At 45.1% G+C, this 23,857-nt stretch overlaps 1 protein-coding gene across 1 annotated transcript in view; it reads right to left on the reverse strand.

The window, feature by feature from the left end:
• LOC138569360 (otoancorin-like) overlaps positions 1-23,857 on the reverse strand; it is a 209,496-nt gene that overhangs the window by 62,175 nt on the left and 123,464 nt on the right. Inside the window, exons 15-23 of the mRNA XM_069647277.1 lie at positions 21,163-21,284; positions 20,677-20,848; positions 10,718-10,930; positions 4,430-4,591; positions 2,895-3,041; positions 2,191-2,240; positions 1,403-1,523; positions 1,213-1,298; positions 168-297 (exon numbers count right to left, since the gene is read on the reverse strand). Of these exons, the coding sequence (XP_069503378.1) occupies positions 168-297; positions 1,213-1,298; positions 1,403-1,523; positions 2,191-2,240; positions 2,895-3,041; positions 4,430-4,591; positions 10,718-10,930; positions 20,677-20,848; positions 21,163-21,284 (1,203 nt within the window). The remainder of the gene's footprint in view (positions 1-167; positions 298-1,212; positions 1,299-1,402; positions 1,524-2,190; positions 2,241-2,894; positions 3,042-4,429; positions 4,592-10,717; positions 10,931-20,676; positions 20,849-21,162; positions 21,285-23,857) is intronic.

The following is a 23,857-nucleotide window of genomic DNA, read 5'->3' on the forward strand; positions in this document are numbered from 1 at the left end:
CCGGAAGTAGACATGTATGTCCACACCCTGGGGTCCCATTAGGGTTATTTCCATTTCAAAGAAGACCAAAAAGACATATTGGGTAATAAGCTAATCGATGACGTCAGTCCGCCCTTGTCACTCAACCATTAGGGGAACAACTCCATTATGTTTCACTTTGCACTCACCATGCAGGATAAAGCTTCTGACAGCAGAGTCTTTCTTTGGAGGGACGTCTTAGGCAGAATTTCAACATCTGCTTCGCCAACTCTCTGGAAGTACTGGGCACAGCCTCCGAAGGCAGAATAATTGGTGCCGCTATGGACAGAAGAAGTATACACGTTGAGGCCAACCTTGTGCCACTCACGCACCCTACACACGAGTCATTGAAGGATCCTCCCTCTCTTCTCTAAGTGGTTATTCTTTTGCTAGAAAGCGCCCCAAATTGTGGACATATGCAAGATCAGGGAGTGTGCACCCTGCGACTATCAAATCTGTCCTGTTTTCCATACAACGAGTGGCTGATTCGGAGCTTAGGGGCGACAAGCAGTTTACTCTCCAAGCGTTTTGTTTAACATGGCTGGCTTGTCAGCTTTTGTCTCAGGGGTGTTCTCCACGCGTGCCCAGTTTTTGTGCCCTGGCCATAGGAGGGAAGAGAAGGGCTTGTGGTGTTTAGAGTAAGACTAGGGTGGGAACTGAGATGAATATTTTCTATGATTCACATTGGAACCACAAAGTTGTTAAGAAACATACATGTGGCTTATTTGTCACCTGATAAATAAACCATGTAGAGATTGGTGAGCCTCTACAACACGAAAAGTGCCCTAAAGCTAAGAAGGTTGCATGTAATAATGTCCCCACAAAAAATGTTCCTGACAAAAATATGTTTTTTGCAGAGACATTTTTACAAGGGGAACAGGGCACATCCCTGCAACCCGTCCCCATACATAATGTCACCATATATGATGTCGCCAATGGCTTTTCCCGGCGACATGTATGGGGACATTATGTATGGGGACATTATTACCTGATACCGCTAAGAAACAGTCCATCTCTGTAGTTCCCTCAATCAGTGAAGTCTTATTCCTCTTCCCATATATGTATAGTGTTCTGGGCACAGATGAGCCATTTGCATTTTGCCAAATAGATTAATACGGTGCCCACATTGTCCAGTGGTAATACATAAGTCTCTTCTGATTTCATATGTATCGCAATAAACCCTTGATTTACTACCTGAGAAACAGCAGCATCTCCGGGGGACATTTATCAAAATCAATCTTGGTTCCATTGCTGGTCAACCTCCTGGTCAGGCAGGCCATCTAAAATGAGACAAGACATGGCATTCAATTTCCAGCATGGTGGCCAATCCAGAGGGCTGCTGGTGGCAGCTGGGAAACAAAAGTGATGCCATGCTGGGACCCACCTGATCTGCGTCCAACTGGGCCTTCTGGTCCTTCATGGCTTGCGCCAGTTGCTGCAGGGCACCCGGATACATGTTGTTGGTTGCTGTGCAAGTGAAGCCTTGCAGGACCGGCTTTGACAGGCTGGAAGCCAGAAGAGAAACTGTTATGAGAACGAGGAGCGATACAAAAAACCGCACAGTTCCGGTGGCTTATTAGAGCAGGCGGCTCATGAATTAAGCGCTCGCCTCTGATGTGGGGGAATCCGGCACGTCACAAGTCTGAATCGGCGTATGGTTGACCTGGCCCTTCACTGTTCGGATCTCAATAAGTGGAGTACATATAAATCGGGCAATAACAGCCATTCTTATAGTGTTTAGAAGCGGGAGAAATCTCACAAGAAGCACTATGTGAAAAACCTTTATTATTATTTTGAAAACGGCATAAAATGGGGACTGGAGGGACATGTCTTGAAACTTCTTTTCTTCCTATACATAAACAAAGTCCTGTAGGATACCTGCTCCTCCTGATGGACTCTAGAACGTGTTCCCCTAAGGAACTACGCTGCAAGAGTGAAACTATACAATACTAATGCTTTGCAGTCCACCTGATGATAGAGGCGACGGAGGAGCAGGGCTGGGAGTCTATGCTGGTCCAGGCACGGGGAGGGCATGCGCTAGGTGGAACGCGTGGCGGAAGTAGGCTGCTCTTGTTATATTTCAGGCGCTTCTGGTAGGTTCTGAACTGATACAACAACGTCAGCACCCACGGGGCTGTCTACGTCAGCGGGAAAGTATGATAATTTCCTTACCTCGAAATATTAGCCCCTGACTTTATCAAATCTTCAAAAAACATGGAAGCCTGAGGAAGAAAAACCAAAGCAAAAACAATTCAAAGCTACTCTAAGGTTAAGAACCTCATTACATATTGTGTGGTAACGGTAAATCTGACAGTGTTTGCCAAACAGGTGTGGCGTAGGCCCAATTCAAGGTCGAGTGAAATACTTCTGGATTTTTCCAAGAGAATGCAGTCGGTGGTATTTCAAGGAAGACTTTGAGGTGAAGTCTGGATATTTTTACCTCCACCAAGGAGATGGTGGTAAAAATTGCAAAATGCCCTAAGAAGATTGTCAGCACTTCCATTTCATGCAGCTGAAAATATTTTACATTGTGACTTTGGAAGGGGATGAGAAAGTGTACATTTCTGATGTACCCTGCAATCTTTGCTGAAAAATTAAAGAAAGGGTAGGAAAACCCGCTTGTGCATACAGTATGATGTTATCGATTTCCACCATCAATAGGAGAAAATGATGAAACATTTTTTCCAGTATTTACCACTGCACATAGCTGTGCCGGAATAATGTTGGCGGTATCCCAGAAATACTGCCTCAGGCAGTGTAAAATTCTAAATTGGAGTGATTTTCAGAAATACCGCTGGTGAACTTGAACACTTCCTCTGGGGGCAGTTCAAACTCCTAATGACCCCTTCTTCCGTGCACATGTCGGTTGAACTTACTTGTTCTGGTCTCCACTGTTTAGGGTTGATCACTTTGACGTCTGGGTTTCCATCCGGGAAGCGGCACTTTGCCTTTGGGATATAGCGGACTAGGTCATCGGGGACGTTTTGGATCATCTCGTTAGTGCCAGGAAAAATGGACATGATCTAAAATTGAAATGAATACACAATCTTTGAAATGCCAAGGACAAAAACCCAAATGGGTATACATCCAATCCCACGCCATCACAGAAACTAGCGCTTTATTCTAGGCTCGAAGGTTAGCTTCCGGGGGCACCGAAGAAATGGAAGGAGATGGAAGGTCCTAGATAGGGTTATGTTATCACTAGGGGGTCACATTTAGATTCAAAGTCATATATTGGGCACCTGGGAGGAGATAACACACAGAGAAAACACTGGATACAACTTGTCACAATATGCATTGCATTTGCCTACCCACAAATACCTGCTGCCCCAATGTGGGAATCCCAAAGTCATTTGAAATGGCTGTTTATGAGTTGTGGCCAAGTAGCTTCCATGTTTTTTCCAGCTCAGGCTTCTTGATCCTTGCAGGACAGAGCCTGCCATCATTAGCAGGTCGTGGCTTCATTGATTCTATGTAGCGAGCTGCTGCTTTCATTTTTTACTGTAGCCATTAATCCCAACAGAGTTGGTGGGTGTTGCTCGGCCATTCGGCTTCACTGGTAGCAAAGTGATGGCTACTGGAAGAGATAGCTGTTTTTTCAACTGGAGGGAACATCCCAAGGAGATGTATGCTCTTCCCAAAAATGTTAAAAAATAACCCAACTGCAGACAGCGGCATTCAACAAATAGCATGGCAACAGACCAGGACGGTAATGCCCATGTGGCCTGCCATTTCCTCTGCCCTGCATTTTTGCTCATTGTTGTTTGACCATCCTCAAATGAAAAAAGGCTAAATACAAGAGATTCCCAACGGACAGCCTTCTACAAGACGTCCTCTCCTATGTTACTATCGCTTTCACATAGGAGGAGTCAAGGCTAGAAGAGGGAAGTGGAAATGACATCAAGGGTGGCTTAGGGTGAGGCAGGAAGAGAAGGAAAGTACAGTAGTGGAGGACACAGTTACCTTGGACTTCATGTCCCGGGGCAAGAGCACCCCCACACATTAACAATTTGTACACCTCCCTATCCGAAACATTCCTCTGTCAGGCTTCACAGATTTGAAGCTGAGCTGCTCCTCTTGGGTGAAAGTTTTGACTATGAAAGGCCAGACCTTCTAACGCCTGTGCTCTACCTGGAAAGTTCCCCAGCCGCTATTTGGGTTGTGAGCACCAAGCCCTGTGAACACCTTTTGAGGTACGTGGCCTGGCATATCTGTGAAAAATTATGTACTGCATGACACAGAGATGGCACAGCTAAGCACATCTAAGCACCTTTGTCTGACCAGCGCACAAGCAAACAGATCAATTCACTCCCTGCCCGAGCTGTAAGGTGCTGCAGATCAGAGATTAGTACAGCTGGTCAAATTAAAGATGGTTCTTACCCGACAATGATACCAATGAAACCAAATTCACCTTGTTTACAATTTCACTCTGCACAGCGGGTGAAGCATTGGACAGCTGGCTTTTGACCCAGGGATTCTTCAAGTCTTCGGCGAGTCTGCCCAGATTGAGGTTTCGCAGCGTGTCAGTAGTACAGCCATTCAAGAGACTTCCGATGTCACTCAGGCTTTCGAACTGAAATCAGAAAAACAAGGAAAGGGTTGGCTCCCCAAATCTTGTGCACAAACGTTTCAGTGCAAAGCAGTAGGTAGAAGGTGTGCGTTAGAGAGCGAGAGATAGATAGAGCGAGAGAGAAAGAGAGAGATACAGACGGACAGAGAGAGAAAGAGACGGAGAGCCAGGGATAACTACCTCCATTAGAGCTGTTGAGTAGGCACTCTGCAATGCGGGAGATATCTGGCACGTTCAGACCCACTGAGTGAGCAGCTACTCACATGAGCGAATATCTGACATGTTGTGGGAGTATTCCGGCATTTGGCGCCCTATTTGGCATTTGATTGGAGCAACGGCATATCACAAGAAATGTAATATATTGTAAGAACCTTTACTTTACTTTACCTTATTAATTTATATCGCGCACCACTGACCCGGAGGCTTAAGGGCGCTAGAGGACACACAGAACAAAAAGGGATACATTTACATAGGGCAGACGAAGCAGAGGATAATCAGCTATTACCATAGAAATCTATAGAGGCTCAGAGTGGGGAGTCCAACTAAACAGGAATGTCTTTAATTTCTTTCTAAAGACAGGAGTTGATGTTTCCTCTCTCAAATTTAGAGGAATAGTGTTCCAGACAGCCGGAGCTGCAGCGAAGAAGGCTCCTTTCTTTACCTGCGACAATCTACAGGCTGGGGTTTTTAATTGGAAGGTGTTATTCGATCTCAGGTTATGTACGTTAGACATTAGTACCAGCACTTCCTTCAGATAGATTGGAGCTGTACTTCTCAAGCATTTGTGAGTAATTGCCATAAGCCAGAAAGTAATTCTATCTTTTATAGGAAGCCAATGCAGACTTCTCCTGGCCTCAGAGATGTGGTCTTTCCTACTGAGATCCAGAATCACTCTGAGCGTACCATGGTACTCTCTGCCACTTTATGGGAGTGGGCGGTGATATGATGCATTTCCTGTCATTTTCCAGGAGGGCCCTGGCATTTGATGGCACTAATGGGCATTTGAAGGCAGTACTGGCTCACCATGGCAATATCTGTACCGGAATAGGAGGTTGTGGACAGATTATGGCACTTTCTAGTGCATGGTGCAAGCATATCCTCACCTGATGTCAATACTTGACAAGTTGGGGGAGCAACTGTTCATACTGTATAATAGTCCTGTACATACACTTAGTCCTGAAAGGTCGATCAGAATTAAAGTTACCAGGTGAACCCATGATATTGGGGCCATCATTTTTCAAATTCTTTGCTTTCTTTTTAAAAATCTATTGTGTACAGTTGGTTCAAATCAAGTGAACGCAGCCTACGACACTTAGACAGCAATTTGCTAAATGCATACCAGAGCTGAAAGCACAAGAGGATAGTTCAGGAAGAAGTTCCCAGGAGAAACTATGAGCTACTCCTCGTGAGATACTATTGAATGTATAAGGAAGTTCCCAAGAAAAACTCTGAGGTATTCTTAGATTGAGTCTATTTGACTCACAGAGATGATCCCAGGAGTAACTCTGAGTTACTCCTGATGAGGTGCTGTTCAATGAATAAAGAAGTTCCCAGATGTAACTCTTAGCTGTTTCGGGATTGAGCAGATCCAATTCTCAAAGAAGTTCCCAGGAATAGCTTTGAGTTACTCCTAGGAATAGACTATAAGAACTTAATGGTGATAACTGTGACTTCTAGTCCACGTACTCCTCTCTTATCAGAAATAGATCAGTACAGAAGCTGTTCCGGGAATCAGATAGTACTTCTCCCTTAGTAAGCCAAGAGTAAGCCAGTGTTACATCTGGCAACTTCTTTAAAAATGAACCCCACTGTGTACTCACTGAAACAGTGACATGGACAACCCTAACTTACACACAGCAAGGAGGTGGAGCAAACTAGTGAATTGTGTTTTGGGCAAATTTTTACAATGTACAATGCTTTGTAGTATGCAACCTGCACCTAGTGGAGAAGATGTGCTCCCTTTCCCTCATTACACTTTTTGCGCAAATTCCCAAATGCACACTAAGAATAAGGGTGGTGAATTAAAATGCGGGCGTGCCCCACTTTTCCTTTCCATGCCCCCCACCCATCACTCTCCAAATGTACATTTAGGAGAGTTTCATAAAACATGAATGTGTTCCAGGATTAAGAGAACATTTTAGCCATGTGGTATTCGAAGGATGATTTCTTGTAAACTAGTCTGTACTATTAATCAACGACAGCTTCTATCAATGTACATTAATTAGTCATGCAAATGTAATAGTACCATCACAATGGTATTCCATATAAGGATTCCATCAGTCGCTGCACCTTTCCCTTATTTCTATAGATTTTTCTTGGAGAATGTTGGTTCTGAATGAGCGAATCCGAGTCATTGGCAACGGATGTCTCTGCGGGTCTTGTACAATGTCTCTTCAGTGCTACTTATTAATCTGCGAGGGTGGAGGCCACTATTAATGGAGCCAGTATCTTCACTCAAGCTTATGGCACACAACACGGACCCTTCATCATCGCCCTATGTTAGGCCTGAAACTCTGGAGGGGTACATTTCAAAGGGTTTAGGCGGGGACTGAAGGGAGAGGCCCCCGATATCCTTGCGATAGTCTAGATGATAAGATTTATCAGTGATAAAGACTAGATAGAGCACTGCCAGAAGAAGGAAGGCCTTGCCCAGACAGTGGAATATCCAGGGCCCCCTGATGCTTCTCAAGGACTCCAAGGACCAGCCTGTGAACATCAGGCAGGTACCCCACTCAGTGCGTACGGTGGGCATCTTATGGGCAAACGTTCCCTGATTCTTAAGAGATGGACTTTTATCAATCTTGACATTCCTTCTTGTATTTCTTGTGAGTTTTATTGTGTTGGTTATTTGACTCATCACCCACATGGCATCTTCATTGAAATACTGTGCCTACTAAAGAAAAGGGAGCAAGGGTCACCATAAGAAGACATTGTTCTTACTTTTCCGATCAATGTACTTCTTTGGATAAAGATTTTCTATGCTGCGTGGCTCTCCTCACACCATTCACATGGCCACCAAAACGCGGGGCCATGCCCTTCAGTCTCTAAGCAGCCAAACTGGTCATGCTGTGATTATACATTGTCTTTTGTGAACCAAGTAGATCAGGTGATCTGACGGTATGACTTTCATTTCTCGGTGTTGCGCATATGTGTCCTTTTCAAACAAGTACTCACCAACAGCACACTGCTTAATGGCAGTTGACCACATTCAAACATTTAAATTATTCTCCAAATGAGCACTGAAATTCACTCTTGTGGGGAGCTGGTTTCGGATCTTTGCCACTCTGCGCATCTGTTGCAAAGTAACAAGAAAACATTGTCCATTGACTGCCTGGCAGTATTCTGATGGGGCTACAACCTGTCTCAAAGTAAACACGGCGCTACACTGTATAGGTGCATTGGGCATGCACACACTCAGGCACGCACACACACACCCACATCATAGCTCTAGAGTAAGAGAGACACACAGACATTTCATTGTCAGGTAAACTGTCAACGGTATGGCAATGACACAATGGCCCTCATTACGACCCTGGCGGATTTCGCGGTGCAAAATGCACCGCGGAGCATGGCGGAAAGCCGCCGATAGCGCCATGGGGGTTGGCGGATTTACCACCCCATGCCGACCTTGGCGGAGCGGTAAATCCCCAATCCCCATTTTACCCTTCCCCATTCCCATTCTTGCCCCATAGGGTATAATGGGAGTGGGGAAGGAGTTAATTACGCCGCCGTAAAGTACGGCGGCGTAATTAACAACGAGGTCCCTTAGCGCCATGGTTTTCTCCGCCCGGTAAAACCAGGCGGAGAAAACCTCCATGGCGCTAAGGGAACTCGTAGTACGGCGGACGGGTCCGCCGCGATTACCGCTGGCGGTATCCCACTCCGCCAGGGTCGTAATGAGGGCCAATGTGATTTGGTGTTCACGTCCAAACAGGATCTGGCCTCAGCACAGCAATGTCAACCATCGCACACTCAATCTCTTCTCTGTAACAGTTGCCGCAGAGCGGCGAGGATTCATTCTAAAATGGTCGCCCACACAAGACAATTGGAGTGCTCACTTGGGGATTCGTTCAGACATGTACATATTGTCTATTGCTGAGTATTGCTGTAATGTTTTTTAAAAAAAACAAATTATGTACAACACCCTTTGTTTAGGATGCTTCACAAATTACGCATCCACCCCCACACTATAACTCCCCCGTGAGGGTTGCATGTGTTAATATCCCCGCAATAATATCGCCATACAAAAATGTTGCCGTACGTTTGCGGCGATATTAAGGCATGGAACCTGCAGGGGACACCCATGCAACCCCCACATTATTTTTAATTGAGCGGGGGACAACCCCGAAACCCCGCTCCCAAAACCCCAAAAAATGAGGCCCCCCCCAAAAATATTGCCTATGGCCGTTGCAGACGACCATATATACAGCGATATTTTTGGTGGGGATAATATGTAGTGATACCCCTGTGAGGGTGTTGAATCTTCTCAATGTTGTTAACGACTGCAATGTGTGGCCAACAAACATGGAATGAATGCACAACAATCAAGAATGTGCCAGGACATTCAATCTTGAAAATAAAATATATGGAAGTACATCACCTGGCCTTTGTGAACCGAATGGGCTCCTGCTGTTACAGAGGGTAGCGAATATATCATGACCATATTTATACCCGACTCTTTATTGGGGAGACAGCGCCAGTGACTATCCCTGGCTTGGAACCTGGATATGCTCTACTGGATGAGGGCCACGGATGATTATCTCTGTTCCAGGAAACAGCGGAACAGTCTACTGTTCAATCCCAGTGTAAGAGCCTGACTTAGTAGACATCAGCATCCGATGTTGATTCCGGCATTGACTCCTGCAGTTCCCAAATTCATGCTCTGAAGCATCCGGGTGGGGTGGGATGTGCGCGAGTATGTGGCAAGAAACTTTACATTTTATTTTTCTATTTATTTCCATTTGTAAACCTTAACTACTACTATTATAGGTATTGTGGAGCTGGAAAATAAGACTTTAGCAAAGATGGGCTTGCTGAAAGGCTCCTGTACGTTTATGTTGTAAGGGCGTAAATCCTGGTGAATCCTGGTGTAAAACTTGCAGGAGAATGTCTGACTTTGAAACACTACGGACTCTGGTATTTGTTTATTGAAATAGGTTCTTTTTGTAACAGGCTGCATGCAAATCCATTGAATACGAGTTGTCAGGTGAATGGAGGCGGGTGAGAGGGAAGAGGATAGGGAGTGTGGAAGGTACTGGAGTATGAGTGAAGCGTGAGGAGAAGCTAGCGGGAAGGAGGACAGGATAAGGGATAACGTTCACCGCAGTAAAGGCTACGTTGCAGCAACCACAAAGTCAATCGCCATTTGGATAAGCTAGTTGTCTCAATGAATCTGTGGAAATGTTTGAGGGTCAGATAACTGATTTCTGTGATAGCCATGTAAAAAACAGCTGTTCACATTTCTACTAAACGTAAAATTCCCCGGAGAAATCGTACCCATATTCACCAATCAGAAATCTCGGTGTGAGATTCTTCATTCCCATTCTTCTAACCTTCGTCTGTCCTCTTTCTACACCTGTGGGGACATTTCAGTATCTTCTGTGGGATACCATCAGAGAAGTTGTGGCTGTGCTTTGCCTGACTTCCTGGTGGAATTGCTGGCCCAGGACTGCATTTGGATCATCTCCTTTGAGAGGCCTACCTAAGCGGCGGTGTCGCTTCTCCCATTCCTGACTGAGTGAATAACAACACGTTTTAGACGGTGTGTGCACAAGATCAGGGCTGCAGAACCTTTGGGAAGAATAATGTAGACATGAAGTCAAGATATATGTAATTTTATTTTGAGTGGACCTTGCAGCCGTGCAACTTGTTTTAAATTCACATATAATCCCATTCTAACATGGCTCCTGGTATAAACCTTAATGATAAGAAACTGTGTTATCTATCCACAAGCTGCCTAGAGGTGATTAATGAGAAGGCAGAATTCGATAAATATAATTCGAGATTATTCTGAAAGTCGAGTTCTGGAAGGAGAGACAGGAACATAATTGCGGGATAGGGAGAGGGATAGGCTTTGACGTCTGAATCCAGGATAGAGCAAGGGCGGACACCAGCAGTGGGTTTCATTACCTTGTGGCCTCCTTTGACCAGTTTGGCCACAATACTTCTGGACTGCGTAGGATTCCAACCTGCCGTTTCTTTGAAGTTCCCAAGGCATGCTTCCAGGTCTTTGTCGCTGATGCCATCAATTTGGGATGAGGATAGTCCCACCGCCGCTGGGCCCAAAGTCTTTAGGGTGTCTGCTGAAAAGTTGCTAAGTTTGTTCACCAGTGAGACCGCAATCTGTCAGGGTTATAAAAAAATATTGCATGTTACCGTCACTGAAACGGAACCCCAGCACCAGAGGCACACATTTCAGGCCAACATGCTTCAAAATTTCACACATACACACACACACTTCCTCTGAAATATTAAAGAGCTTGAAAAGGAAGACATTCAGTAAGCAATTTCCTGGGCCTATTATTTAAGCTATTTTGATAGAGCTACTTTTTGTTCGCTGTAATCCTTGAGTTACTTGTGTCTAACTATATGTCTTCATCGTTTGTTAATCAGGTATTAATGGTTAAAGGCTGAATCAAAGCCCTAAGTACTTTGTAGCATCGACCATCATGGCATTAAGTTACGCCACCCATGTCGAATTAATCTAATTTATAAAACATGGACAGATCTGTAAGATAAGATCAACACCCTATTACCTTGAACAGGAGTAACACCAAATCACACCCGCCACCGTGTTCTAGGCCGAGCATATTTCGTTGGAGGGGCACTCAACTCATTTCAGTAAAACAAAACGAACTGTGCATTGTTATCAACATTGGGGATAAGGGGGGTGGGGATAAGGGGGGGGGTATGAGTGGCATCTGACAGGGATCCAGAGTGAAGCGTGAGAAGCCTACGATGTCAAGCTGATGCCCACATTGAAATATACCCAACACTGACAGTGGCTCACCTATAATTTAATATTGTGCATGTCCCTAGGTGTCTCTTTTCCAACCCACCTGCTGTATCCATGAACCACCACTGTACTGGGTGCAGAGGGGTAGTATGAGGGAAGCATACACAAAATGGGGGGGTACTGTGTCAACTTCTCCCTCACCTTAACATCAAAATGGACCTGCCCTCCTGCCACCTTACCCACACCGTCCTCGTGTTTGCCCACTCCCAAACCAAAATAATATCAGGTGTCCTGCCAAACTCCCCATATACATGGGCTCTCCCACCAAGAGCAACAGCAGTGCCTGAAATCCTGAAAACCTAGGCCACTTAGCACAGTTTCCCCGCCCCGCCTTCATTTCATGCTTGTAGCTCTTTTTGTATCTAACATTCATTGTCATGTATCTATCATCACATGCCATACCAAAGAACACAGGCATGCCATGGGATGATGAGTTAGGATGTTCAGCCTTATGATAGGGCATTTGTAACGCGCCTATACACAAGTGTTTCAAGGCGCGTCTTCTGGTACTGACACAATGCCAACCCTGTCCGTGGGTGAATCAGCGGGAAGGGTTGCCTTACAACAGAGTCCTGTCTGACTACCCTTGTGGTGTAAAAGTGACGACGACGGGATACATAGAGAGCATCCTTTACCAGGCATGTCTGAAGGAGAGAATGCCACAGTGTTCCCAGCTCTGAGGTGGAAACATGTGAAGCAGACTGAGGCGCACTCCCAGTAACGCGTACGCCAGGTGCTGTCCTTGTGTGTAGAGAGCCAGGATGCAAAGTGTATGCACATGCGTGGGTGTAGAGTGGGGCAATTGACAGCATTTAAGCCAACATAGGGTAGCAACCACCCCTGGGAAGGTTCCGTGCAGAAACAGCAGAGCCTTGTTTTGGGGCCCTAGACAAAGCCCCCATCAGAATTCATCAAGCACTGCATTGATACTTAACTAACCAGGGAAGTCAAAAGGTACATTTCAGGAGCCAAGGATCGGTTGCCAATGATTGTATAGGCTTCCAGAGCGTGTCGGCCAGTGGGACAAATACATAGAAAAAATAACGAGGGGCTTGTGCGATTTACAAGTCTTATTGCAACCGAGCAGCACAATCTCCAAACCTGAGCAGAGAACATCAGGCCTCAGTGCAGCCAGTGTGCATACAGCAGATTAGGATGGTTTGGTAACATCATGCCAGCAGAAGCAAGGAATGCTGGGTATTACATTTGCAGCAGGCGTTTGGGTGAGGCAGATGCGTGCAGTTAGAATAGGAATATTGCTAAGTGTCATGATGCTGGCATCAGAAAGAAATGCTGGGAATTGAAATTCCTGCAGGCATTCTGGCACCCACGTGTGGCTCAATAGTGGATACAAGGTTTGCTGTGTGTTGAGGGGAGTATGTTGGTGCAGTGATCGCTGGCAGGGGATTATTGGTCTAGGAAATCACTGCACGGTGTGAAAAGAAATTTCTGGATAGAACTCAGGTTGTTCCGAAGCAAACTGTGGCAATAGTCCTTACAGCAGTGATCGATACAAGGTATTTTCAGGCCATCAGGAAAGAGAAAGAGGGAAAGAAGCCACTCTGAATGAGAACACACATATTCATGGCTTCGCTCACAACAAGAGTAATCAACAGGTGTCCCGAGAGGCAGTCGGGGGTTTAGGAGAGCCTGTTATTGTGCTGAACACATCTGGGTAGGAGAATTAAATGAAAACCAAGCTGGGATGCGTCTCTCAGAGGGGCAGTAGAACAAGCTAACTGAATGTCCACTGCTCTTGAACACTCTTTTCCGGAGAGGTCGAGGAAGGATGGTTTGTCTCTGTGACAGATCATTGTTTCTAACTTGTCAGTGCAGGGCAGATTTTCAGGAATTGTTTTTTAGTCTCATTGGTGGACCTTCCTCGTTAGCCTACTGCTGTCTTTGCTGTTTGCTTTGTCAAGGTTTCATAGGATTGTGCAGTCCCAGTCATTGGCCACAGGTCCTCAAAGTGTTTAGGTGTCTCTCACCCAGAACCATCTGTCCACTCCATCCAAGACCCCCCAGGGTCTTACTTCGGCTACTTCTTAGTTCCCACGCTATCTTTTGGCTCTCTTGGTTGGTATGGTCTACACTGGGTTGCGACTCTGGTCCTTAATGTCCATAACCCCTTTTTTCCTTCCCGCTCCTGATGGCACTTTTTCTCAGTCTCTCCTCCAATTCCTTTCCTTTGTTCAACGTGCTTTACTCCTCTTGGTCTCTCACATCTCCCCATCATACCTTTCCATGGTTTTTACTCCCTCCTGCATTCTGATGGTTTCCTCCTCCCGTCCCTCTCTTCCTTTCTGCTGATATTTCCTTCCTAACCTGCCGGACTACCAGCCAAACTACACATAAAACACACAAACACACACCCAGCATAACAAACACACCAGAAACTGGGCCTTACCCTTACAGATGCAACAAGCCAATGCACGCAATCGACTCACCAGCAAGCCAACACGCAAAGACACCAGTTTCTCCTGGTTCTGGACCTATCCTATCACTCCTCCAATACTAATCCACCCCACCCTCTTTCTTGCAGAGCCACGTGAGCGCCAGGAGACCTTACCAATGGTAACGTTGTGCAGTATAAGACAACATAATATAACCTCTGCCCTGCCCTTGCAGTGATACAATCATACAGTTTTGGTGAAACACACTTAGGAATAGTGCTACAACTGTAGAGGCCCTTTAGTGGAAATGGTGCAGGTTTGACTCTCTCGAATTCCCTTAAAGGGATGCCCGATTTATCAACACTGTCTTTTGATGCTGGCATTACATTTCCACGGTTATTATCCTGTGAATCTGTATACTGCAGCCTGGGCCGGTAGGGCCGTTAGGATCGTTCAGCGGCAACGCACTTGCCTTGGAAGCAAGACAGTGCAGACAAACACAGGTTGGAATCCCGGCTCTGTGCTTAGAAAACCTCTGGGTATTAATTGCGTTACAAATAACCGATTACAATTTGTCCTTTAAAGAGATACATTTAAAAGGGAGCCTCCTGCATGTTTGTGTCATGGTTGGGGTAGCAGTAGAAAGGGGACCCTCCCCCAGGCCCAGCTGCTCCAGCCCTCTGGGTTAACCTGCCATCCACTGCCACAGATACGTAGGGGACTGTATCTCACCACCCATTCAAAGTGCCTTTGATACTGAGACCCTACTAGTCCAAGAACCTCCCTAGACAAGTAGGCACATACTCTGAAACAGCTCTCCTCTCAGTGACTCTAGACTTTAGTTTAGTGAGACGAACTTGAAGACCATCCCAAGTGTGAACTCAGATACTTTCCTGTTCCCATTGTGTATGGTATCCTCCTTGTCATTGAGGGCTGCACTAAAATGTACTGTGCTGAAAAGCTCCTAGTCTAATTAACACTAACATCACAAAATACTCCTCCTGTCACTCTTTTAAGACTCTGCTCACCAGCTTTTGATTTTTTTTTTATTTAACTGTTTTTTGTAACACCCCAATACCGTACCTGAGCTCGGTTTCTAAGCACGGATCCAGGATTCAAACCTTTGTTGCTCTCTGTTGTCTTGCTTTAAAGACCAGCACGATGCCCCTGTGCTATCCTCCGTTCACTTTGAGCTTAGTGGATTTGATTACAGCTCCAGCCTGTTAATGAGATTCCCATCTATTCCTCTGCCCCTCTTAAAGTACAGCACTTTGTCTCCACACTCTTTATAATTGTCGACAACCCTTGTCCACATTCTCACACCAACTTCATGCAGGATTGGTTTTACCCGCAATAGCGACCCCTCTGCAAATTTCTTTTTAAGCTCTTTTGATTTATAAATGGGCTAGCCACCCCGCTTCCATATGGAAGACTCTATCCCACTGGCCTACTACGCTCCTAAGCCCTCCTCAACATCATCTGCGGCCACCAGATTCCACTCTGGTTCGGATTTTGCCAGCAGGCCTCAGCACTTTCCACCAGCTCTCTAAAACTGGCATAGTGTTTGTTGCCAGCATATTTACCAATTTGGAATTCAGCAGTCGTACTTCCGTGGATTAAACCGTGGCTGTCACACTACCATTTCCATTCCCCAAACAGGGATAGAAATACTTTTCTTTATTTTTTCATTTCTCCGAGACTGGCCCTTTAGTGGCCCGTCTCAGTGAATTGCGCTCCCAGCTACCATGTGGTTGCTGGGAGCCTGTCATACATTGATATGCAAAGGGTCTGGGCAGCAGATATTTGCGCCACTATCCAGCCCCTCCTGAAATGCGCAGTTCACCTGTGAGAATAAGGTGACCTGAATATTTCTAAAAATAGCACAAATGAAATAGCGCAATCTCTGTGATCCTTTCATTTGAACCTTTTTTTGACAATCTGACCCAATGTCTTGGTCATCATCACCCTCATAATTGAGGGATTAGCCCATATGGGGCCACCACCATGGAGGATATTTCATCTCTTGTGTGTCTACCAATAGATCTAGAGTTTTCAAATGGGGCAAGATGAAATGGGAACAGCATTTCTGCTCAATCCCTAATTTTAGTCATGTGTTATACTGTCTTTTTTGTCCATGTGGTCACCCATATTAGTGCATGACCACGAGAAAAATGTCTATCAGACTCAGTGAACAAAGGTCACATTTAAGGGTAGTTTTTCTAACAACGAAATGAGTCCAACATTGGTATATGAAAAAACAAACCGACTGCTCTAACTTTGACTATCATTGAACAAATTCAGCTATCGAAAAGACATGGGGCCTCATTAGGACCCTGGCAGTCCACTAATGAACGGTGCCGGTACGGGAGGGGCACTGTTCATTACGGGCTGCCCTATTGGAATGACCCAGTTATTGCCCTTTTCTGGGACCCGGTAAAAAATCATTACCAGCGGCAGCCGTGCACTTAATAAGGGCACAGCTACCACCTGGGTCGTAAGGAGGCCCATGGTGATTTGGTCCAACAGCTCAAAACTGGAGAATAATATTTATTTAATGTCCTGAATCCTGTAAACACTATCTGAATGACTTGTAAGTCATTTCATCTGTTGCTTTCTGAATGAGGTATGATGGCTCGTGTCTCATGCCAGGTAACATCAGGCACGTCACGCCCTACACAGGACTAATGCCGCCAGAATGCAGTCTTGGAGACCAACCCCCAGACTGCACACATTTGACTGATCTCAATACCACCACACCTAATGTTACGATGCAGCTACCATCAGGCAATCTCATCAGGTGCTCACATATTAAGTGCAGCCAAGCAACCTATGATACCCTACGCTCTCGGCTGACCTGGACTATGGTCCCCGAGGGCGTTCAACCCACAAGCACTTTGAGATCATACCAATGACATATAGAGCGCTATATAAATGCCAAATAACATAACAGAACATAACATAACATGACACGTGTTAATAAGTTAGTGAAGCGTCTTTTGCATTTTGATTGGAAATTACCTTATTATCCACGGAGTTGATACTATTTCCTAAGTTGTAAAGCGTATTATGAAAGATGCACATTGTGAAATCTATTTCCTGTATGCAACCCCATTATCAACAACATAACTACGAGATGGTGGCCCTTTTTTTGATTGAGGCTTATCTTTCTGGTGGAATTATCACAGGCCATATCCTTTAGTACGGGTTGGGTTTAAGGGAGCAAGGAGTTAGTTCTTCACAGATCATCACGCAGTAGCAGTATGTTAGGGCAATGGCGTCAGCAGAGCTATGACGTCAGTCGCTCATTCGCGTCATTACGCATCACACTATAGCATGCATTTGATGACCGCTCCACAAATAGGAGCTGGCAAATGGTGGCTGTCATTGTAAATGGTACAATCAGGAGACCAGGTGGCAGAACTGTCTCTGCCTTGCAAAATTAGTGGATTTGGTAAGTTCTCTTTCCATAAAAAGCCTTTCCTGTTTCTCCCTTCAATCCCCTGTTTTCTTGGACTTAAGCCATAAAGTGGCTTTGACATATACATTTTACTCTACAGATAATGGCCCTAATTTAAAAGATGTTCAGCACAGGATCTGGAGCTTTTACACTTCAAAAGTAAACCTTGAAGGTGTAGATGCACAAACTCTTTTGTCACAAAATGGTAAGCCGAGAAATGTAGTAGAGGCGACCTGTATAAAGCAATACTAAGACCACACCATGTTTCATGAACAGGGCACACTAGTATTTGGGTTTTTCAGGGCAGAATCATTCTTGCCACAAGAAACCCTTCAAAGTTTGCACTTTAGAAGTTTCCTTGGACAAGAGGGAGAGAGTTTCTACTTGTACGACAACATGCTTTTGAGCGCAGATATAACAAGGTAAAGTGCAACACTATTTGTATAAATCAGTATTTATGTATCCACCGATGAATTGAACATTTCTTTTTCAGAAGGCCCTGGGAATGGATGGGCATGTTTTTTTTCTTAAATATGATTGATTCATATACTGTCCAAACACTGCTTTATTTGGACAGTATCTGTAGGTGGAAGTATTTTCGGATTGTACTATATTAGGATTGTGGTACCATGACTACTGGGTAAGCTATATGTGTAGCTTTTGTAGACCAGAAATGAGTTGTGGGCACATATCCAGTCCTGATGGACATGGAGGAGTAGGATTTGTTAGCCAGTTCTTTGTATAGGGCACATTATGCACCCCACTCCACCCGACTGATATACAGGTAGACGGGTTTATGGTCAATCCATCGAATTCTTACCATGGAATGACCATTCCATCTAAAAAAATGCATCGAAAAAATTACCATCAAATGCATGTTTTTTCCTTTTTTTATGCAGAGGTCCCCCCCAACCACCTGTTGTTTACCCTTTAAAACCCATTATAAATAACACTAAACTCTTTACCTTGAAAAAAACATGCATTTGATGCATATTTATTCGATGCCATTTTGTCGATGGAATGGCATTCGATGGTAATGCTTTAGATGCAATGACCAGATACCATGTAGACGTAGTCTGTGTGTATAATAAGAGACAAGCTTGTCACGAATAATTTGAGACACAGACAAGGTTTCTCCTGTTGGCCTACTACTGAATTGAACAAACTGCCAAATGGAATGAGTAAAACGTCTGTCTGCTTCTCTATATTGTATTTAATACATGTTTTGGTTTACTAACTTCATGTCCCGTGAAGTGCCTTGGTACATAGTTCTTTACAAAAACACATTAGATAATCGTAAGCAATGGCCGGCTACCTAAGTCACCTTTGCTTTTAATCATCGGATGTATAGGCCACAGGAGTGGAAGGGCTAGGGAGCATATAGTGGGTGCTCAGGTTGAGAAACATTCTAGACCTCGGACATGGGCGATTGACATGCCCCTGCTGGCCGAGAGCTACTGCTGAGAGTTGCAATTCCAAACCCACCTTGTTAAGAACATCTTCTTCCAAACCAGATTCAGTCTGTTGCTCCTCTGCTAGATGGACATGTGCCTTGATCGGTGTAGGAATGTTCTGACTACCTGCAGCCATTGGGTCTACTGCATCTGCTTGCTAACAGTTGCTGGGCGATGCTGCCACCCACGATTCATGCATCCCCAGCAATTCCAGCAGCAGCTCCATAACATCCTCTACCCCTGCCGGGCTTGGCTGTTGCTTATCCCTTACACAGCTCAGTGACTGAAAACCCTGAGTGCATTCTTCAAAACATGGCTGGGCTGTGCTGTGCGATTTTATACACCTGGACTCAACTGCTGAAGCAAAGTGCCATGCTTCAATGCTGCAATAATTAAGCTGTAACAATGCAAACACCTCCATTATCCGGGCAGGTGCCATGATGGGTCAAACACCCAATCATCCTGCGTTTAAGCCCACTGTCTAAGCATGCAGTAAGACTCTGCAAACAATGTTTCCTCGGCATGCCCCCAAAGACTTCTCCCCTTCTCCCAAAGAGTGCTAATAAATTTCGGAAGAAACTCAAGTGCCTTTGAGTCAAATATTGTGCTTAGCTGAGTCGCGCATGAGAGCACCTTCCGTCACGCCACACCATAACAAATTGCTCCTCCGTCCAGGCAGATAGCAGGTTACATCACACAGCCAATCACCCTGCCACTATTGTGACTGCCTGAGGCATCAGCAAGACCCTGTAAACAATCTCTACCCAGCATCCCACAAAGCCATTTCCCCTTCCCTCACTGTTCTAATACATTGTGCAAGAAATGCAGGTGCTACTCTGTGTCTGTTATTGAGCTCAACTGTTTCATGTGTGCTTGTGTGTTCTACCCCAGTGCAAATTCCTCCTGCAACTAGGATTTTCCCAGCATGCCCCAAAGATATTTCCCCCTCCATCAAAGTGTGCCAATAAATGTCAAAAGAACTTCAGGTGCTCGTGTGTGTCAGCGATCATGCTCAACCAAGTTGTATGTGACGACCCTGCACAAAACACGCCAGCAAGAGGATGAAGGGGTGGCAGTCGAAGTGACATCCCAGAGCCCTAGCAAGGCATGCCTCGCCAGCCCCTTTTGTGTGAATTACAGATAATTCATTTTAGGGATGTGTGCAAAAATAAACAATTACAAATACATTCCGCTGAGGATGCTTCTATGTTCTTTCAACGTCGGGCAGTATTACGACTGCCTTTTAAACATTTCGATAAATAGCATCGATTTTTTTTGTGGGGGTTCCACCCCCCAGGAAACCCCCCTTCCCGCCCCTATTTTTAACTATTCCCGACACCCCCAACCCGTTATCTACCCTTTCCCACCCCCCAAAAAATGCAATGACATTTTTCGTAATTGTATTCACGTTTGAAAGGCAGTCGTAATACTGCCTGGCGATGACACGACGGGATACGCTGAGGATTGCCTCTAATCACCCCTGAGATCAATGCCTGAAGGCCTGTCAGAAGTGAAAGGGTCTAGTTCTCTAATACAACAGACATCACCCGCTGCGTTCTCCCCAACATTCCCAGTGACGGAAGTACCCCAGAAACAGGTTCCCTATACAAATCGGCGAATCTGAAAGCCCCCAACTCACCCACATGTCTTAACCGCTTGTAAAGTTTGTTGAATCCTAAACATTGTGCTGTGGAAATTCAGGTGATTTGGGATTCGGATAAATGTATGCACCCACACTTATTGATGAGCTATCTGGACCATAATGTTACCTGCCGTTCTTCGGGTGTTGGTGTGGGGGGGATCCCCGTCCCATTGGCGCTGGTGTTTTTCGGGCCTGCCAGACAGTACTGGTTGAACCGCTGGGCCAGAGGCAGAGCCTGTTGCGCACTGACATTTTTCAACGCTGAAGGGCCGAGGTAGCACATGAACTTGCCGGGAATGCTGCCATGAAGGACATGTGGAGAAAGAAAGAGTCAAGCAATCATTGGCATCCTCCAGTTATGAGTAAAACCATTCGAAACAAGAACTACAGATTCTTACCTTAAACAAAGGGCAGCTTATAGAACATCGACAATTGCTGTACTGCCCCGCAGTATTCTTAACCCCAGAAGATCTAACCATGCCACCTTAACCCAACATGCCGTATTGGAGGGCTGCTATTGCCTGCTTACCAGGGCATACTTGGGAGGGCTATGCACTTTCTGGTTGTCCTTATACTGGACAGTGGAATTGTTATGATTGCAATACTGTCATACCTGGACAGATTCACGCCGGGAGCAGAGGTCAGCAATTTGGTGTAATACGCATCCATTTCCTTGGACAGGTTGAGGCTTCTGGCAAGCTCTGTGTTGGCTGGGTTGCTGGCCAGGGTTTGAAGCTACAGGGAAGACATCAGAGAAGAGGATGAATTAGGTCAGTACATTGTAATCAAGTTCTAAGTCGGCTACTTGGCATAGGGGTGGTTACCCTGCTGTTAGGTATGTTTGTTCCTCGATTATTGAAGAATGAATGTGCCACAGAACTATCCAATCACTAATAGTGCCCAAGTAGAAGGTTTTGCCAAGTGGAGGCCCGGTGTATTGAGAGAAGGCAGAGGATAGGCCCTCTAACTTCACTTCTTCTAGTCCAATTTTCAACATTTACCGTCCGTCCTCACAATACCCTTACAGGTGAGTTGTTTCATACCTGCAGTGATGGTTCAGATCTGTGCCAAGTCCGCCCAGTTCTATGTTAATGAGAGAAGCACTAAGGGCTTGATTTATGGAATGTTTTGTGCGGTGCAAAGTGAATTTGTACTGGTGCAGAGTGACTTTACACTGCCAAGAAACACCCAGATTTACAGAACAGAACAGTGCAAAGTGTATTGTTGCAGTGCAAAGTCACTTTGCACTGCAACAATACACTTTGCACTGTTCTGTAAATCACCTCCACTGAAAAAGTACTCGCAAGTGTCTTTGTGATCACAAAGGATGTGAATGACTTGATGTTCAATTGTATCTACATATTAAAGATTACTGTCAATCAGAACATCCTCTCTCTCTCTCTCTCTCTCTCTCTCTCTCTCTCTCTCTTCCTCTCTCTCTCTCTCTCTCTCTCTTTCCCTCCCCCTCCTGGTCCCCCAATTCCCCACCACCCCATGGTCCCCCATCAATCTCCAAAACAGGATTCATACCGGCTGAATCCCCCACTTCTTTACATAAGTTTAGCTTACTCTATACCCCGTTGTCCCCTCACTATACTGCAGAGGGTATGTTATCCATGCAATCCCTTGCATACAGTATTTAACAGTATTTAACAGGGTACTTAGCACCAATTGAAAGAACAATAGCCCAGTATGGAGTCCTGAAAGACATTCCTTAAGGATGTGATTGCCCACCCTGGCCTTTTGTTTTCACTCTATTTTATCATAAATACTATATTGTATTGTATTGGGTTATTTATATAACGCTCTTTCCCCATTTGTATGTCCTCAATGCGCTTTGTGGTTGGAACGCCCCTGGTGACAGTAGTCAATGTGCTGGAGGTTCTAAGAGTTTGATGCTTGTGTGCATTTTTTCGGCGATCTAGGACGCAGGTGGCTGGATAGGCTCGACAAAGCAGCCGAAAAGGTCAGGCACATGGGTGGGCATTGTTGGTGGTTTGCGACAAAGTGCTAGTGGCAGAGGTGTTGAGGTACGTCAGGTGTTTCAGTGTGGGTGGCTATGTGCGCTGCTAGACCGGAAGTGCAGAAAATATGGATATTTTCAATTCACATTTTAATGCTCCCAAAGTATTTTTATCAAAATGTTTAGTACCAAACCTTTTCTCAGTGGCTGGCAATAATATGGGGCTTTATTTTGGATTTTTTGTTAACAGTTCTGAACTGATATTGGGGCTCTAGACATGATGAGAAGATAATCCGCAGAAGGTATGGCATTTCTATTCAAACTTTGACAACTTTCACCTTTGGGCTGGTAAGTTGAAACGTAACCACAGGAATTTACCACAGGAATTTTCTTTTGATATCAATATGTTGTCATCAAAACCCTTCAGGGTTGATTCACAAAGAAGTGGTCATTACTAACTCTGGCCTGCTCTGGGTTTATTCCAGTGAAGAGGCGTTTTGATTATAAGTATCCGTGACATACTCCTGACTTACTCCTGGAAGAAAAGTGTAAGCGAGGAGTAAGTCGGAGTTAATAAGGGTAACTTCTTTGTACATCAAATAGTGTACCTCTAGGAAACACGTAAAAGTCAGTCCTGGTAATGCTTAGTGAAGCGGCCCCTTCATTAGGAAGAGTCAGGCTAATTCACAAGCCTTTTCCAGAAGTAAGTTTAACTTGCTTTTTTCTAGAGCAAAGGCAATCTACTCACAAGATAGTTTGTCCAAATTTACAAAATAACTCAAGGAGTGATTCAGGAAGGGATTTGTGGCTTTCTATTGCTTCCTCCATGACCAGCAAGCCAGGGTGTTCACAAGGGAATGTAAGGGAGTTACAGCTGCGACAAGGGGGAGTGTGAATGGGGAAAAGGCACATGTCGACATCAGCAGGGTCGGATTGGCCCCTCGGCCTTTCGGCCCGTGGCCGGGCCGTAATCGTCCATGGGAAGTGGAGGCCGGTTTCTGGCCATGCCTGGGCCGGTTTGGAGAAAAGAAATGTTGAATTTTTTTTTTTCTATTTTTTTTTTTCAAAAAGCCTTTCATCCTTCTTAGGTCGTTAAATGAGTACCAACACAGGTTGGGTGATATTGTGTGCATATTTGTTCTATAAAAAAGAGCTTAAGCGTAAGTGCTGTACAATAACATATTATCATTTGGCCCTGTTTGGATTCACAGTAATTTAGTGTACTTAGGAACAATGCTATTTGATGCCACTTCCTGTTTTGTCAAGGGGTGAAAGGTCGTGTTTCATCCCTTCCCGGGATGTCACTTTGGGGTGGGGGTCAAATGATATCATTTCTGGTGATGTC

The sequence above is a fragment of the Ambystoma mexicanum genome, chromosome 2q (genome assembly GCF_040938575.1).
Source record: "Ambystoma mexicanum isolate Mex_15411 chromosome 2q, UKY_AmexF1_1, whole genome shotgun sequence".
Lineage (NCBI taxonomy): Eukaryota > Metazoa > Chordata > Amphibia > Caudata > Ambystomatidae > Ambystoma > Ambystoma mexicanum.